The sequence below is a fragment of the Epinephelus fuscoguttatus genome, linkage group LG13 (genome assembly GCF_011397635.1).
Source record: "Epinephelus fuscoguttatus linkage group LG13, E.fuscoguttatus.final_Chr_v1".
Classification (NCBI taxonomy): domain Eukaryota; kingdom Metazoa; phylum Chordata; class Actinopteri; order Perciformes; family Serranidae; genus Epinephelus; species Epinephelus fuscoguttatus.
Genome location: NC_064764.1, coordinates 35,619,462 through 35,637,235, shown reverse-complemented (window position 1 = coordinate 35,637,235; position 17,774 = coordinate 35,619,462). Strand labels below are relative to the sequence as shown.

Below are 17,774 nucleotides of genomic sequence, written 5' to 3'. Positions count from 1 at the left end.
TGCAGTACGGTGGTTGCTAAGACACAAGAGCCATCCAGAGCCATAAGACATGTCATTGCAAACAACATATTCATTCCCTTTCCTATGGACAGTATTTAGCCAACGTGTGCAACAGAGCACCTGATTTGGGTCCTCAAATCCAAATAGAGCTTCCACACAGCTGACCGTCTGTGCTGCAGGAAATTCCCAGCAACTTTTCCCTCTTACAGTAAACTTGGGATCATTCTTATGATCAGATTTAACGGGAAATAGTAACCGAAAGTAGTGTCACATGCAACACTTCTGTGTGTGTGTGTGTGTGTGTGTGTGTATGTCTTTCTTTAAGCAGGACAGTGAGAGCGATGGTTTGTTTATGATTCTTTGAAGGCGGTCATACAGAGGAGACTAATGGACACTTCTGTTTATTTCTTGGCAGTGCGCCATGAAGGGGCAAAGGTATACACACACACACACACACACACACACACACACACACACGCTCAGAGGCAAATGTCGGCTTTCACATAAGTCATTACAGCCCATGTTGCCATAGCAGAGCTGCAGCTACTGTGGAGCAGAAGTAGTGGCATCGTTTAATGAGCCCACAGACTATAAATAGCTCTGATGAACTGAGCGACTTGTCGTTTTTTTCTCTGTTTTCATCCCTCTCTCTCTCTCTCTCTCTCTCTCTCTCTCTCTCTCTCTCTCTCTGTCTTCTCTCCCCCTCCTTCTCACCAAACTGCCCTTCATCTCTCACACTCAACATGTGGAAAGCCACTATCTTCTCCTCACATCTGAGAAGCTTATCTGCTGAGAAGTGCTCTGCAAGATAAACTTCACTTCTGTCAAATTCCTCCAAAATTGGAGAAAAGGAGCAACATATGATTCCTGATACGTGATGCATCTGTGATTTATTCAATGTTGTCCTATTTTACCAACATTTGCATTTCTAGGGAAGCAGCATGGGCAAAACACAGAACACGAGTGAAAGAGCAGAACAGGTTTTGGTGTGGAGATTGAAGTTATGATAACTATACTGGAAACACAGCAGTCAAATAAACAGCAGTAAATCATACAGACATGTTTCTCATTTACATGTTTCATTCATTACAGTTGACGGATGCATTTTAAATTATTATTTAAATGTTTAATGACATTTTTATAAATCAAATGCAATAGCGCTTTTTGCAGAGTAAGGGATTACGTAGTCGGATTACCAAAATAAAAGTCACTATACAGTAATCAGTCCAGATTCCATTTGAAAAAATGTGTAATTAGATCATAGTTTCATTGTCGAGCATTGCTTTATTAATTTTTGATTACATCTTTAAAATATGGCAATTTAAGAATTATCTTAACTATTTTTTATAATAACCAGTGCTCCTCTGCGTTCAAAGAGCAAAGTCCTCCATGTGTCATTTTGATTAAAAAACAGCAGCAACAACCACAAACATACACAAAAGAAACAGCATCCCACATGTTGGAGAATACACACAGTACACCTGTAGTTTGTGCCAGACTGTTTTTTTTAAAGTTGATTTAATTTGACCAACTGTAAATACCACTTAAACGCAAAATGTTTTTTATCTGCATTGAAAGTATTTTGAGAGGTTTAACGAGACAGGCTGTTCTCATCTGCTCGTACATGAACCTATGAAAAGTAATGGACCATATAATCATTAGCCAGCAATGTGACCAATGTGTTTACAAGAGTAATGAAGGAAGTGGTGAAAAGAGCGAAAGCCTCTGTAAGGAGGCAGGCTGAAGGGGGCATATGGGTCAAAAAAACACGGGACTTTAACCCAGGAGACCAGTGTCAGTGTCCCATGCAAAACAAAATGAACTTAAAGTCATTTTCAGGTTCGTTATTACCTTGATTTCTTTTCCAAAACCTTAGCTATGTAACTATACATTAAGTATGTCACGTGACAACGCCAAACCTTTTTTTTTCCTAAACCTAAGCTACGTACTTCTACATTTAGTAGGAAACAGGACAACACCCATATTTCTTTTCTTAAACCTAACCTATGAAACTTTGTGCCAACTTGACCTAGTCAAGTCAGAGTCAGAAAAATGTCACATTGGACTGAAAATCCATTTCTGCTACAGTCCTTTGCCCCAAAAATAAATGCCCCAAAAAATACACATTCCCTGTAGTAAGTTTCAGTTTCCCAGTGGTGTTTTAGCCAGCAATCTCGGCTGTTTTTAATGACCCATCCCTGCATTTCTGGAGACATTTATGCCACCAAATGTGGAGGTATTAAGCCAAAACATGATGTTTTCTTAACCATATGATTTTTGTGCCTAAACCTAACAACATCCACCAGCGTTGTTAACAAATGTAAAGTATCCGTGGTTTACAGAAATGTACAATGCAAAGTTTTTTGTAGAAAGGAGTGTGTATTTTCCAAATAACGGGACTTTAAAGCAATGGGACTAACAAGGCTTCAGAATTTTGGGCAGTCTCCCATAACTTTACATGCCTAAACCTAACTTACTAACTTACCATTAAGTACACGACTTAACGCTGAATAGGAAATGTGTCAACGCCATCCACAGGGTGCTAATTCATTAGATATCACACAAATTGTTGTGTGTGCATTTTCTTAAAATATATTTCAGACTATTGTTTGAGGATATGTTTAAAGAGAAAAAAGAATATTTGTGTAACACAAATATTTGTAATTCAATGGATTACGTCACTGTTGCCATCTAATTTGTATTTAGTACCTGACTACATATCAGAGTAATTTGACCCGACCCTGTCAGAGAGGGCAGCTTTGAAGGAAATGAAAGAGAAAGAATGAAACTCTTGCTAAAGGGTGGTTGTACAGTGGAGAAACAGAACAGCTTATCTTGGAGGAGACTTGATTGATTGGTTTTAATACAGTCTGTAATCTGGTTTAAAATCTGGAAAGGAGTCACATTGTCCTCGAAGACTACAGCTGATACACCCTGCAGCCACCCGCATGACACTGGCTGAACAGGGAAGCTGTGAGGCAGAGTGGAAGGAGGCATGGTCCACACAGCTTGTAACAAACAAACAAAACATTCATTTCTTTATTTATTTCTTTTTGCAACATTTGCAGTGCATCTGTTTGCAAAAAGCTATCAGTGTTATCTTAACTCTTCCTGTCAGCAGAACAATTAACCACAGGGTTTATCTACAGGCTTTAACCATCAGCCACAACTTATATCAGCTGCCACTGTTCTGTGTCAGGCGGTGACATTTAAAGCAGACGGAGGAGATAGAGCAGCTATCTGTCTGATCGAGACACAGTGTGTGTCTGGTGGTAGCCATTGGGTTTCATCAAACCAAGATGAGACTGCTTTATTACAGGAAGCTGTGTGTGTTATCAGAAAGCATGCGGCGTTCATCTCTGTACCAATGTGCTGCTCTTGAGCAATTGTACATGATGACATGTGTTGGTAGAGTTTTGTGCTGTAGTGAACCCTTTGACTTTGAAAAGTATTTTCACAAACAAAACGAGGAGGCAAAGCTAATTAGCAACAGCAATCCAACACAAACACATAGTGAGAGCGGTAATATATCACCTCTCTAAATACTGGAACAGTAATACACGTATCATTTGCTCTCTGGGCTGGAAAGTGAGATCTGAAGCCAGAGATTTTAAGCATACTTGCCAGGTAATCATTACAAACTAGTATTGATTTAACAGAACAGCTTCACACAATGATTCCTCAAGATTTCACCAATACTGAAGGTTACACATCAGCTGCAGCTGCTTTACCTCCATACATCACCACTATGACACCGTTTTTGCAGCTGATTGTCTTGTAAACATGCAGTTCTGTCCAATTTGCCATGTTTACAAGGAAAACATCAAAGTGTGCCCACTTTCATGCACCGTGTAGCAACGGGGAAATGTTTAGGAGTTTCCAAAACCTTACTGCTGTGCTGTCTGAGAGTGTCTGAGCTAAACCCTGCTCTGCTATAAAAACATTTTTCCTGCTACATCCCGCCACATTTTCCTGCGCACAATAAAACATGTTACCATCTACTGTTCCCTCTCTTTTTCCCTCACTCCCTGTTTTCTCTGTTGTAATGCATCCCTGAGATTTCCTGTGCCAGATCACCTAAAGACTTACGGGTAAATCATTCTCTCCGCAGCCCATTTGACAGAAGAAAATGTTGGCATCGTACATTTCTGCAAACCACAGATATGTCACATTTGATGGTCATATATATCATATCAAAGTTCTTAACGTGACATAGTGTATTGGCTGACTTTGCCACTGGTAGGTGGAGGGGGTGACTGATAGCATGTCACCAAGGCAAGACACCTGCCAACCAGCAGCCAACCAGCACATAACCAAACCAGTTGTTATTTGGCAAGTCATTGCTTCTTTTCCAGCAGGTTTTTAGCTAACAAACTTGGGTTATTTTAGGAGCCATGTTATTCGTCCAATGGCTCAACATTCCTAAGCCCCATTAGTCAAAAAAAATGTCCCATTGAACCAACAACCCATTTTTCCAATAGCCAGTTATCCAAAACACACGTCCATTGTCCTGTTTCTCCACAAAATGACACTCCCTGCAGTTTCAGTTTCCCAGCAGTGATTGAGCCACTAATACCAAGTGTTTTTACTGACACTCCTCAGCATTTCCCAGCTGCATTTGAGCCTCCAAACATGGTTGTTTTTCATCAACCTGTCACTGCTTTTCCAGCAACTTTTCTGGCACCAAACATGGGTGTTTTAAGCTAAATCATGATCTTTTCCTAACCATAACCAAGTAACCATCAATTCACTATGGTGTTGTCGACAAATGTAAAGTATCCATAGTTTACAGAAACGTACAATGCCAACATTTCTTCTGGCGAATGTTTAACTGCAGGGAGTGTGTATTCTCAGAGAAACAGGACTTTGGAGCAATGGGAGTTTGTTTCTGGGATAATATGCTGTTGGAGAAAAGGACTTTTCGGTCTAGTTTTCTAGATTATTACAGCTTCAAAATGTGGGTTTGTCTGTACAATGGGCATTCCTCATTTTTTGGCAACCCATCGCTATGTTTCCACTGGATATATAGCCATGAAAAGCAGGAGTTTTAACAGAGGCGTTGCTGTGTTTCCAGCCAGGATTGGGCAACGAAAAGTGGGTGTTTCAAGCCAAATGTTCTCCAAATGTGTGAGATCCTTTTCTGTCTGTATTTGTCACATGATCCATACCTCCTTCCTGTTGTCACCTCCATCCCTGTGTGTTCAGTGAACTCTGTCCTGTTTCCCATGCATGAAGAAAATGGGAACTGCCCATTGGTCCGAATGCCCATTGGTCCGACAGCCGATTGGTTCGACATCCCATTGTTCGGACCATATTAAACCCATTGTTCCGAAGTCTGTTCCGAAATCATCATGATGCCCTGTGGTTAAGGTCTGGTTAGGTTTAGGCACAAAAACCACTTGGTTAGGGTCAGGAAAAGATCATGGTGTGGGTTAAAATGAAAAAGAAAGTGGCAAACACATAAGCCGTGAGCCTGCTCTGCCTCAAGCCTTTCCCAGCTGACCCAGAGCCAGTCGTGGTGCACCATCAGGGTAGAAATAGGCCCGCCGGGAGCCATTCAGCACCACAGACCGTCGGACTAATGGGATGTTGGACCAATGGGCTGTCGGACCAATGACATGGACCCGAAGAAAATTCACCAAAACTCTTTCAGTGTATATTTTTTTAATCTCCACTTCAACCAGTGAAGCTCTCAGGTTCCATGCACTGTGCTCATATTGTATATGCCTTCAAACAGCACGGATGAAAATAGACCCGTGTGTTTTTACACTGGGTAACCCTCAGAAACCCAAAATAATAACCCAACCTAATGACCAAATTACTTCACGGATGGCTTACTAGTGCAAACCATTCCACACACACACACACACACTCACACACACACATTTACTCACACACTACAACAACAAAGCAACAGCCCAATCTAGTCTTCCATCTTCTCCAACGCTCTGGAAGCAATCTGAATGAGCTCATCCGCTGCAGAGCTCCACGGGTCTCTTTCTCTCTGCTGCTGATAAGACAACACTTGTGTTTGGTGGTGTTGCTGTAGAGACGCAGTGCAGTTTGGCCACATGTACACATTCATCAGTCACGTCCTTGTCTTTAACATCACTGACACTGACATGAGACAAACCGTAGACTCTAAGCAAGGAGGATTTAAGTCATTCATGTTATAAATGTCACCAAAAATGTCTTAACTGGTAGCTTCTGTTTCCCATTGAAATCAATAATGTTTTTTTTAAGGTATTAAACTAATACTTGGCTGATGCAGAGTAGCCAACCCAAATAATTCTTCAAACAACCACAACCTCTTAACACGACATTATGTGGTGGTGCCACAAAATGTGTTAAAATTACGTGCAGACACCACGTAACCGGTGCCAATGGAGCCTTTGTCGTTGTGGACACACGAATTCCCTGGTTTAACAATGTGTCACAATGGGGGGTGGTTAATGCTACGAGCCCATAGGTAGTATAAAGAGCGAGAAAGTCAGTGTAAGGAGGCAGGTTGGGGTGGTAGATGGGTCAAACTAACAGGATTTTCACCCAGGAGACTGCCGTTTGTGTCCCAAAATAAAAGTCAACTTTAACTCCTTTTAAATGTACAAACTTATGTACTGTCTTTTACATAGTTACGTCCCATACATTACAAACGTAGTTATATTCTCTTAACCTAATCACAAAGTTCTGGTGGCTGAACCAAACCATGCCGACCCACCCATAACAAATGTAGTTCTTTTAACAGAAACCACCATATATTTCTAAACCTCATCAAGTGCCTTTGGTGCCTAAACCCAACCATGCAATCACTATGTAATTAAGCTCATTACATAATAACATTACCATGAAAAACGTCCCAATTTGACCAAAAAGCCATTTCTGTAACAGCCCATTATCCCAGAAACAAATGCCCACTGGTCCAAAGTCCCGTTTCCCTGAAAATACACACTCCCTGTAGTGAGTTTCAGTTTCTCAGCAGCATTTGAGCCACAGGAAGTGCGTACTTTTTCAGAAAAAGGACTTTTGTTTTTGGGATGATGACTGTTGGAGAAATGGGCTTTCGGTCCAATGGGACATTCTTCGGACTAACAAGGAATTTTGGACTGAATTTTGGACTGTAGGAACAATGGGCAGTCCCCAAAATAATGCCACCACCAGTCCTCCCCATCCAAATGATCCATCCATCCATCCATCCATCCATCCTTTTTTAACCGCTTATCGGAAGCCGAGGGGCAGCAAGCTGAGCAAAGTATTCCGGATGCTCCTCCAAATGACTTTTACAGAAATATACTTTAAGAGTGTTTGAATTATTCAACTGTACAAAACTATACATGCCAAAATGCCAAGTCCAATCACAAGTTACATCATTCTAGATGTGGTCACAAAAAGGATCAAATGCAGGAATCATTTGACTGAAGAAGTTTAGTATTTTTTCTGTCAATACTTTGAAGGTATTGCGTACCGACACCCAGCCCTTTCAGTAACCATGGAACTAATGACTGATTGGTGTCTGCCTACATCTTTTTAAATTTTCTGTAGTTTGAGGAAAAGTTTTTTTATTTGCTACACATGCTTTAGATTTAATAGAGTAAAATTATAGTTATGTGACACGACTGTTGTCTGACAGCCACTGAACATGTGACCTTGTAGTAAGAGGTCAGTATCTGGTAAATACAGGTGCAGCTCGTCTGTTTTAGTCAGACTGTCCTCAGTCTCTTCATAGACGCACAGCAGAGGGAGCTACCTCTCTCATTGTAAAAGTTATTGGAGGGGCGGCCAAGGCCTGCCAGAAACCATCTCTTCAAAGACTTTATCCCCTTTTTTCCTTGTTTCCTGTCCTTCCTTCCTTTCATCCTTTCCTCCCTCCCTAACTACCAACACTTCTCTCCTCCTCTTCTCTCTTTCTCTCCACCTGATCCTGTTTCCCTTCACCTTGTCTCCTCCTGCTGCTCTCTAACCTGGGAACACAGGGTCAGTGGGACATAATCCCTCCTTTTACAGCTGCCCTAATACCTCCTGCCGCCACCCTGACGTCTCAGACTTCACAACCTTCCGTGTCACGACCGCCGTCTGAAGCTGAGGAGACATAATGCAGCCTGACATTGAAACCCTCGCTCTCACTGTCTTTGGAAGAAGCAAAGCTCTGATGATGACATGCGAGGAGGCCTCACTGAGCCATAATGGCCACCCATGAGGAGGTAAAGCCAAGAGAAATTCCAGTGAGAAATACCAGTTGATCAGGAAACAGAGTCCTGGATCTGAACTGGATCCTCAGTGGTATTAAACCAGTGGGTTCCTCTTTGATCACAGTGGGGGAATTCACACCAGCAGCAGAATTAACACCAGAGTTTTTCAGGTCTCACCTCTTGTCAAATCAAGCCCCAAGTCTGAAGCCCTTAAGTCCAAATCAAGTCTTGAATAAAGTCTCAAGTAAAGTTTTAAGCCAGAAAGTCCAGAACAAGTCTGAAATAAAGTGTCAAGATGAGTCTTAAGCCTGCAAGTCCAAGTCAAGTCTTGAATAAAGTCTCAAGTAAAGCCAGGCTCAAGCCCTTAAGTCCAAGTCAAGTCTCAATTAAAGTCTCAAGCAGCCAGAAAGTCCAAATCAAGTCTCAATGTAGGTGTCAAGCCTTCAAGTCAAAGTCAAGTTACAAGCCCTTAAGTCCAAATTAAGTCTCCAGTAAAGTGTCAAGCCCTTAAGTCCAAATTAAGTCTCAAGTTAAGTGTCAAGCCTTCAAGTCCAAGTGAAGTCTTAAGCTTTTAAGTCCAAATTAAGTCTCAAGTTAAGTATCAAGGTTTCAAGTCCAAGTCAAGTCTCGAGCCTTTTAGTCCAAATTAAGTCTCAAGTTAAGCGTCAAGCCTTCAAGTCCAAGTGAAGTCTTAAGCTTTTAAGTCCAAATTAAGTCTCAAGTTAAGTATCAAGGTTTCAAGTCCAAGTCAAGTCTCGAGCCTTTTAGTCCAAATTAAGTCTCAAGTTAAGCGTCAGGGCTTCAAGTCCAAGTCAAGTCTCAAGCTTTTAAGTCCAAATTAAGTCTCAAGTAAAGCCGAAAGCCCTTAGGTCCTAATAAAGTCCCAAATTAAATCTCAAGTTAAGTGTCAAGGACTTCAAGTCCAAGTCAAGTCTCAAGTCTTTAAGTCCAAATTAAGTCTCAAAGTAAGTGTCAAGCCTTCAAGTCCAAGTGAAGTCTCAAGCTTTTAAGCCCAAATTAAGTCTCAAGTAAAGTTGAAAGCTCTTAGGTCCTAATAAAGTCCCAAATTAAGTCTCAAGTTAAGTGTCAAGGACTTCAAGTCCAAATTAAGTCTCAAGTTAAGTGTCAAGTCTTCAAGTCCAAGTCAAGTCTCAAGCCTTTCAGTCCAAATTAAGTCTCAAGTAAAGTCTAAAGCCCTTAAGTCCTAATAAAGCCCCAAATTAAGTCTCAAGTTAACTGTCAAGCCTTCAAGTCCAAGTCAAGTGTCAAGCCTTCAAGTCCAAATTAAGTCCCAAATTAAGTCTCAAGCCCTTAAGTACAAATCAAGAGTGAAGCCCTTAAGTCCATGTTAAGTCTCCAAAAAAAGTCTGAAGCCCTCCAATCCAAATAAAGTTTCAAGTCACGTCTCAAGTAAAGTCTCAAATCCTTACGTCCAAATAAAGTCTCAAATCAAGCCCTTAAACTCGTACACCCAAATTAAGTTCCATGCCCTCGAGTTCAGTTCAAGTCTCAAATTAAGTCTCAAGCCCTTAATGTCCAAATCAAGTCTCAAGTTAAGTGTCAAGCCTTCAAGTCAAAATGAAGTCTCTAGTCCTTGAGTCTAAGTCAAGTCTTCATCTTATCAAAGCAAGTCTCGAGTCCTTAATGGAAAGTCTAGTTCATTTTAACGACTTGTCAAAACTAGTCATGAACAACTAAAATAAAATGAACAACAGCCCTATATCTTGCCAAAGTGAGGCTGAAGTAACTTGAGAGAAGTCTGAGTCAGGTCTTGAAAATCTTTGAAAAGCAAGTCTCAAGTTTTTATGTCAGCTTGAAGTCTCCATGTCTTTATCTGCTATTAGAATTAAAATGACACAGCATTTAAACTTCGATGTGTAGTCCTATAATTACACACGGTATGCAAACACGAGTTTCAGGTCTTTAGGGAGTCAGGTCTTAAAGTCAAGTCTCAAATGCTCATTTTTGTGACTTTTCAGTTTCAGATCTGAAGTCTGCAGCTCTGATAAACACACATCCACCCTGACATGTTCGACTCTCACTACAGCATTGATGCAAAAAACACAAAGACCCTGGATTAAACACATTCCCACCCTCCTTCATCTATTCCCAATTAGTGCGCCGAGCTGTTGCTGTGAAAGATCTGAAGGTCTCCATTTTCATAGATGTGACTTGATGTTTTAGTTTCTCCAATTTGTTAGATCTCTGGAAGACTTTGATGGGACACACTGAGGAGATAAAGTACCAAATCCCCCGAGGAATCCTTCACACACACACACACACACACAGATACTGTACATGCAATAAATCAGTCACGTGAGAACAATCGCATACCTTCATAGAGCGTGATCGTTAACCTCCTGAACCCTCTCTCTCTCTCTCACACACACACACACACACACACACACAGGGCTGAATATATACACAGGCACCATACATGTCTAAATACATATACAGTGCATCAGTATGGCCTGATCTGTTATGACTTCGGGGCGGTAATAATATACCTGGAACAGTCAGGAGATAACTTTAATGATACGCTGAGCTTCATGGCTTCTGAACTTCAAACTCTCAGTGTGTGTGTGTGTGTGTGTGTGTTGATGGCTGTATTACTAATGTAGCATCAGACATGAGGCTCAGAGTATCACTGGGCTGTGTTGAACACAAACAGACCATCATTCTCCCCCATACACACACACAAACACACACAACCTGACCTCTGAGTCACACACTCTTCTTCACAGTTTTCATCCTCTACCTCCTCTCATATGTTGATGTTTTGAAGGAGGTTGGAGTCCACGTGTTTCAGCCCATTACACACACATCATGTACCAATTGATAGAGTCATTTCTGTGCAGTGTTTAAATCAATCAGCAGACTTATTTAGACTCTACTTAATACACTGAACCATTGTTTTTATACCTAATAAGACTAATGGAATTAGCTGTTACAGGCTCAGTCTCTCCTGCCTGCTGCAGTTAAACACTGTGTTGATTCCAGAGTCCAATCCAACACAAAGTTTCCATTTAATGACCACAATCCCTCAAAATATCACTTATATTTGATCACTGGCAAGCACCAACGTGGAAGAAGTTTACTCCAATAATGCACTCAATAAGTGACGACTGTTATTTTTCCACATTGTGCAATGACATTTTGCCCACCTCCATGGCTGGCTGTGGATTGTTGCTATCAGGTTACTGTTTTGCTCCGCCGCAGGTCTGTTTTTGTGTCAGGTGTGATGTTTACAATATGGACTTCCAGTAATTTTAGAAAGGAATGAATCGCACTTTAAAAATAAACTCACCCTATTAAGTAATGCCACTGCTGCGATTCAGGTCAATGTCTCTTTCCAGAAATCATGAGATACTCAAGATAGTCCACAGACCTTGTTGTGAGCAGTTTCACGTGGGAACTATTTTCTTTCTACCTAACACAGCCATATCACCGTGCAGAAAGAAGTGTGCATCTACTCATGGACGAAAGGCTCGTGCGCGTGACAGCACAAGATGTAGTCATTTCAGTCTGGAGTCTGGCGTCTAGACTCCGGCCTCATCGCTCTCCGCAGATATGTTTACATGAGATATTGGGGAGTGATGACTAAATATTCCCCCCCTTTAGCCGGAGCCTGCAGGCGGATGTTGGGGTGGAGGTGGGGCTGAAAGAGCAAGCAGCAGTACCGATGCAAGGCAGCACGTGTTTGCAGGTCGAGTTGACTGTTTGAACTAGCTCCCAGGCATCGCTCCATTAATGGCGTCCTTCTCAGCTGAGCTTTAACACTAGGTGAGGTAGTAGAAGATCCACACTTGCTTCTGCACGGTGATATGGTTGGTGGGTGTAGCTCAGCAGAAAGAAAATAGTCCCTGCATGAAACTGCTCACAACAACATCTGTGGATTATCTTGAGTAACCAGGTCATGATTTCTGAAAAGAGACATTGCAAGTATTTTTTAGCACTTTGAGCACCACGTGCAGAGTGCTATCTAGTTCCATTATATTAAGGGGAGAAGGCAGACATCGCTACGGCCGATATCTTCAACACTGTGCAACTCATACCAAAACAATGTAGACTGATAAATAGCAAAATCTTACACAAGTAAGAGAAAAAGTATGTACATTTGATTTGGGGGTGAGCTGTCACTATAAGGACAATGGTGGATCTGAGAGCTTCATGATAGGTCACAACAAAATCTAAAATCACGTTTTATAGAATTCATATCCTATATTAAAAAAAAAAATTAATAAATAAGTAAAGGTGACAAGAACATTGGATTTAAATGTATAAAGCTAACTTATAATGCATTTGGACACACTGCATCACTGAAATAAAAAGTAAATATTTTACATTTCAAAGGGACGTTTGTGTCACAGAGTAGAAGGTGAAGCAATGCTGCACCTAAAATTAATATATGGCAGGATTCTCTCTCATGTCTTACTTATACACTTCATTTTATTTTTTATTTTATTTCATTTCATTTTTATTTTGTTTTTTTTAATTTTAATTTTAATTTTAATTTTAATTTAATTTTATTCATTAATTCATTTTTTATTTTTATTTTTATTTATTTTTTGTCTTACCTATAAACTTATGAGGTACTGAATGAACTATCAAAGGGCTGTGGGTGATGTAATAGCACAGGGGCAGCTTCTGTGTGTAACTTCATCCACTTTAATGTCCGAATATCATAACTCTCATTACCTGTACATAATGTGAGCAATATTAAATAGTTCCAAATTTAACGTAAAGAGCAAAATAAAATATGTTAACAGTATGTGAACATTAAATTGTGTAGATGCAAAATAATGAACAGAGGAAAAACAAGACGATCTGCTGGATACGTCCTCACGAAAATAAATCGCATCTTACACTGTAGTACACACCTACAGTATGCATCAGTTATTCAGCAAAATGAGTTAGTGGTTACATCATTTTACATTTGTAAGACCCAGTCTATATATTTGTACAACCTGTTTACTGATACCAGTGCGTTCTGCTGTAGGGGGACGCTCTGTACAGCAGCAGCAGCCACTCTGCCAGGTCTCTGAACAAAGAGCCGGCAGTCTCACTCCCCACAAAAACAGCATTCCTCTGTCCCGTCTGTGGACCACCTCGTGTGATGCCACCTGACTTCCTACTGTACACACTGGCTCACACTTACACCTCTGTAATCCCATGAACTCACGTCTTATAATGTTTGTGCACTTACACAGCCACAGATTGACAAACTGACCGCCTATATACTGCATGGTGATAAAATGAAGAGTAGGTCAGGTAGAGATTAGCACGTATCTCTGACCTACAGTTCATCCAGTGAAGAGAAGGTCGAGTGAATCAGGCCAGAGGACGTCATGCCGTCAGATAACTGTCGATAAATGTTTACAGTGGTAGAAAGCATGCGAGCCGTCCACCTTGGATTTATTCCAGTCATAAATAACATTTAAACGCGATAATAAAACAGAAACATTTGGCCAATATTTCCATCTAGAAGGATTCAGATTGATAAATGCAGTGAAGTTGGACGGCTGCCTCGCTGGTCTTAGAGACGTGTTGTATCTGCTGCCAGAGCTGATGATAAACAGGCCTCTTGTGACGCAGTATCTCCTCCACACATGTGCCTCAAACTACATCAGGTATCACTTTATTTTGTTAGTGCGCTGTTGACTCCACATAACAGTGACGATTAATGACAATGTAGATGTGCTCAGTTTTCTACAGGCAGACTTTTGTAGACTGTCAACAGCGTCGCTCCTCTGTTTGTGTCCAAAACACAGTCTTTGTACTAACCTTTAATGGCAAGCCCCTGGGGACAAAATTAACCTTAAACTCAGCCCATTGGAGCACCATGATGTGTTAGAAGGAATATTACAAATAAGTTTCTGCTTGCTTTACATTTCAGGTTTCAGTCTCAGCTGCTTTAAATCTGAACTGGGCCTCTGGTCCTGAATCTTTAAGGTTTTTAAAATACCTTCAACTTTGTGTCATTTACCCTCATTCTCTGTGGCTGGACCAGTAAATCAGTGGAGCAGAATTATATTACTTCTCTATTAGTTATGTTGATATGTCATGTAACTATGATATGTAACTTAAAAGCAGGAACATCAAACAGTTGAACTCTTTTTAGGTGGCAGGGGTGAAAATTAGTCTTCCACAGATACACTACATTTGCACATCATTATGAAGTGGGTATATCGAAACTTTACATTTCAACAGTGTTGCGGTTAACCCACTTGGTTATGGTTAGGAAAAGATCATGCTTTGGTTTGAAATACCCGCTTTTGGGGCAAAATCCCAACAGGAAACACAGCAAAGACTTGGTAAAAGAAAAAACAACAGCTTTTCTTGGCACTGTCCCAACAGGAAACAGAGCGATGTCTCGATTAAACACCACCAGTTTTGTTCTTTGTTGGTCTTTAACTTTGGTCTGCAGCTTGGCAGATGTCTTTCCTATGTGAAACACTACCTTCCAGACATGGGGGAAAGTCACACATGTGCAAGTCTCAAGTCTTTACCTTCAAGTCTCAAGCAAGTCCCAAGTTAGTTGTGGTGAGAATCAAGCAAGTCAAGTCAGCTAGCTCTGTTGTGTTTGATAACATTGTTGAACGTAAACAGAAGTGACGCCCAACGGTGCTTAGCGTGCCTTTCATATTGAATTAAAGCCAAGTCCTTTCAAGTCATCTTTCTCAAGTCAAAGTCAAGTCTCAAGTCATGAATACAAAGTCAAAGTCAAGTCGAGTCTTTTATCAGCGTTATTCAAGCAAGTCTCAAGTCATCATATTTGCGACTCGAGTCTGACTCGAGTCAAGTCATGTGACTCGAGTCCCCCATCTCTGCTATCTACCATCCCATTCTTCTCCTGATGACAAAGTCAGCTTATTAGAAACATTGATATGAAAAGTATGAATGAATAAATGTCATCTATCCACAGTTTGCAGAAATGTACTATGCTAATATTTTCTTCTATGGGCTGTTTCTTGTTTTAAATTCTGATCTGATCCTAAAACCCCTCTCAGGAGAAATAAAAGAAAGCTCTTTTGCTGTGCTCTTAGGCTTCTCTGATCTCAAGAGCTAATTACTGCAGTGAAGGAGGAACAAGAGCATTTTGAGATCTTAAATTAAGATTGAGCTGCGACATGAGAAGCTCAGAAGCTGACTTTAAACAGTACGACACTGGTCAAAATCTCATATTGATGTTATATTGAGCTCAGTTATGTCTCGGCTGGACAAAGAAGAGATCTTATTTTGACAGTTAGAGAACAAATAGATACAAAATAGGATGTCTGCTCGACTGGATGATTTTTTTCTGAAGCAACTATCATGTTTCCCAAATGATGACCAGATTTTTAGGCATTCTATTATCACAAATGGCTTGACAAATAGTGCATATTCCTGGCATAAATGGGGAAACAAGTCTCCATGGCAGAGCATGCCCCTGGTTCTTCCTAAGTTTGGGCTGAGCCCCGAATATTTGCATCATCTCTGCTCCTGCTATCCTCCAACACAAAAGAGGGTGTGGATTTATCCTGTACCTGCAGCATTAAGAATGTCACTCATCAGATACAAACAAAAGCACAGCCCTGCTGCAACTCTTTGAGGTCATTAACCCAGAGAAAAACAGCCATGGGAACAACCATCAGGTTCATCTGCGTCCGCTGCTGAGGCAGTTTGAGCATCTGGCAACACGGGCTCAGACCCCCAAACAGCTCAGCTCTTTGCAATCACACACAAATCTCTTTGGTCTGCTGGCTTTAACAGAAGCACAGAGAAGTGGTTGTAATAACGGTTGAACTGATCCTGCTAAATACCACCGACAGTGTGTGTACTTTATTGTATTGTGGAGATTTGTATCGGCATAAAAACACACACGGTTATGAAACAAAGCTTAAGGACTTTTTTCCCTCAACCTGTGGTCCGCAGGGTAATGTGGAGATTGTGTAATCATAACAGAGGCACACAGTTCACTGCAATGAATTGGATTTATCATTTTTATGTTTTTGCCATATTGTGATAAAACATTATATCCTTATTAATATAATATTTATTTTAGTCATATCCTGCAACCTTTTATATAATCTACACAATCTGTAACAAATAACATAAGAAAAAGTTGTACAATTATCACTGCATGCCTTAAATACACTCATTGACTTGCTAATAAACAACGTCACACTTAAAAACAATTCTGTGACTGAGTCAGAAATAGCCATTTTTCCACTCACACAGCAACAAGTATGTGCAACAAGTGGGAAACATATTCTGCTGTGCTCCTGGGAAGTGATGTGTGAAATTCCCAAATACTCTCTGACTTCCTCCGCAAAATATACGTCAGCCAGACTTGTCTCATTTCCAAAAAACACTCCAGAAATCTGATTACAAGTGTAAATGATGCTGATCCACCTTCCTCAGCTCAGCTCTCTAAAGTTTATCAAAAGCAAAAGAGCAAACTTACCTTGATGCTGTGAAACTCCACACAGCTCCCAGCTCTGCTCCTGGCAGTGTCCACTCGCCCATGCTCCATCCCAACTAACATCTCCATGTCCGAGAACCTCTGCCCTCCTGCTGGCATTGTGCACGACTGTGTGTTGGTGTGTCAGTCAGATGTCAGTGCTGACAGCCTCAGTTGGCATCAGCTCAGTGTGATACTCTTGATATGCGTCCTCCTCCCAATTCACTGATCTTAGTGTCTTCCTCGCCTTCTTTCTGTGTATGTCCTCCTCTTTGTCTTCTGGTCTTCCTCTCAGGTCTCAGGCTCACACACCCTCTTCACCCCTTCACACCTGCAGCAACGTAGATCCATTGAGAGAAGGTACCATTCAGTCACTAACTGTCCAATAACAAGTAAGAAAAGGCAGAGTTTCCACTCATGTACTCTCAGCCTCTCTGCTGCTGTCTGTCTGCCTAGTAAGGTGTTTGGTCCTGTCCAGTAGGTCATCCCCACCCCCTCCCACTCCCCAGTCATTCCATGCCTGGACAAGCTCGTCTGGTCCCATTGGCTAGTCAGGTGGAAGAGGGCAAACAGGGGGAGGGGCTGAGGCCAGGAGGAGGAGGAGGAGGTGTAGGGGAAATGGATGAAGGGGGGCCTGACAGCGTCCTCTAAACTGTCACGGAAGCGGGAAAAAGGAGGGAGATGATCAATGCTCTCATGTGTTGGGTGATTTTAAAGTTTTTAGGGGCGTCTTTCTTTTCTCTCTCATGATAGGGTCGATTGTCACCACCTCCTTGTCTCTACTGTGCCAGGGTTGAGGGGTCAGCAGGAGAGGCGGGAGAGGCAGCAGCAACAGGGGATCACCATAAGCCTCTTCCTGGGCTAAACAGAACAATGGGGATCCAAGAGAGAGGGGGACCCTAATGGTTTTAAATATGTCAAACTGGGATGAAAGGAAAAAAACAAAAACAAGAGAGACACAGAAAATACAACTCAGCAAACAACTAAACATTACTGCATAAGTGTGTATCAGTGTGTGGATGTGTGTCAGTGTGTTGGTGTCACCCCGTGCTGCTTACACAGTCAGCTACAGTACCACAGTGGCGTTGTCCCCCTCCACCCTCTGCTGCCCCACTGGCCTTAGCTATTCAAATGCACTGTGCTGT

At 41.4% G+C, this 17,774-nt stretch overlaps 1 protein-coding gene across 1 annotated transcript in view; it reads right to left on the bottom strand.

The window, feature by feature from the left end:
• Positions 1-17,007, bottom strand: part of arhgap20 (Rho GTPase activating protein 20) — an 87,088-nt gene extending 70,081 nt beyond the window's left edge. The window contains exon 1 of the mRNA XM_049594330.1: positions 16,633-17,007. Coding sequence (XP_049450287.1) covers positions 16,633-16,749 — 117 coding nt within the window. The 5' untranslated portion in view covers positions 16,750-17,007. The remainder of the gene's footprint in view (positions 1-16,632) is intronic.
• Between the last annotated feature and the right edge of the window lie 767 nt (positions 17,008-17,774).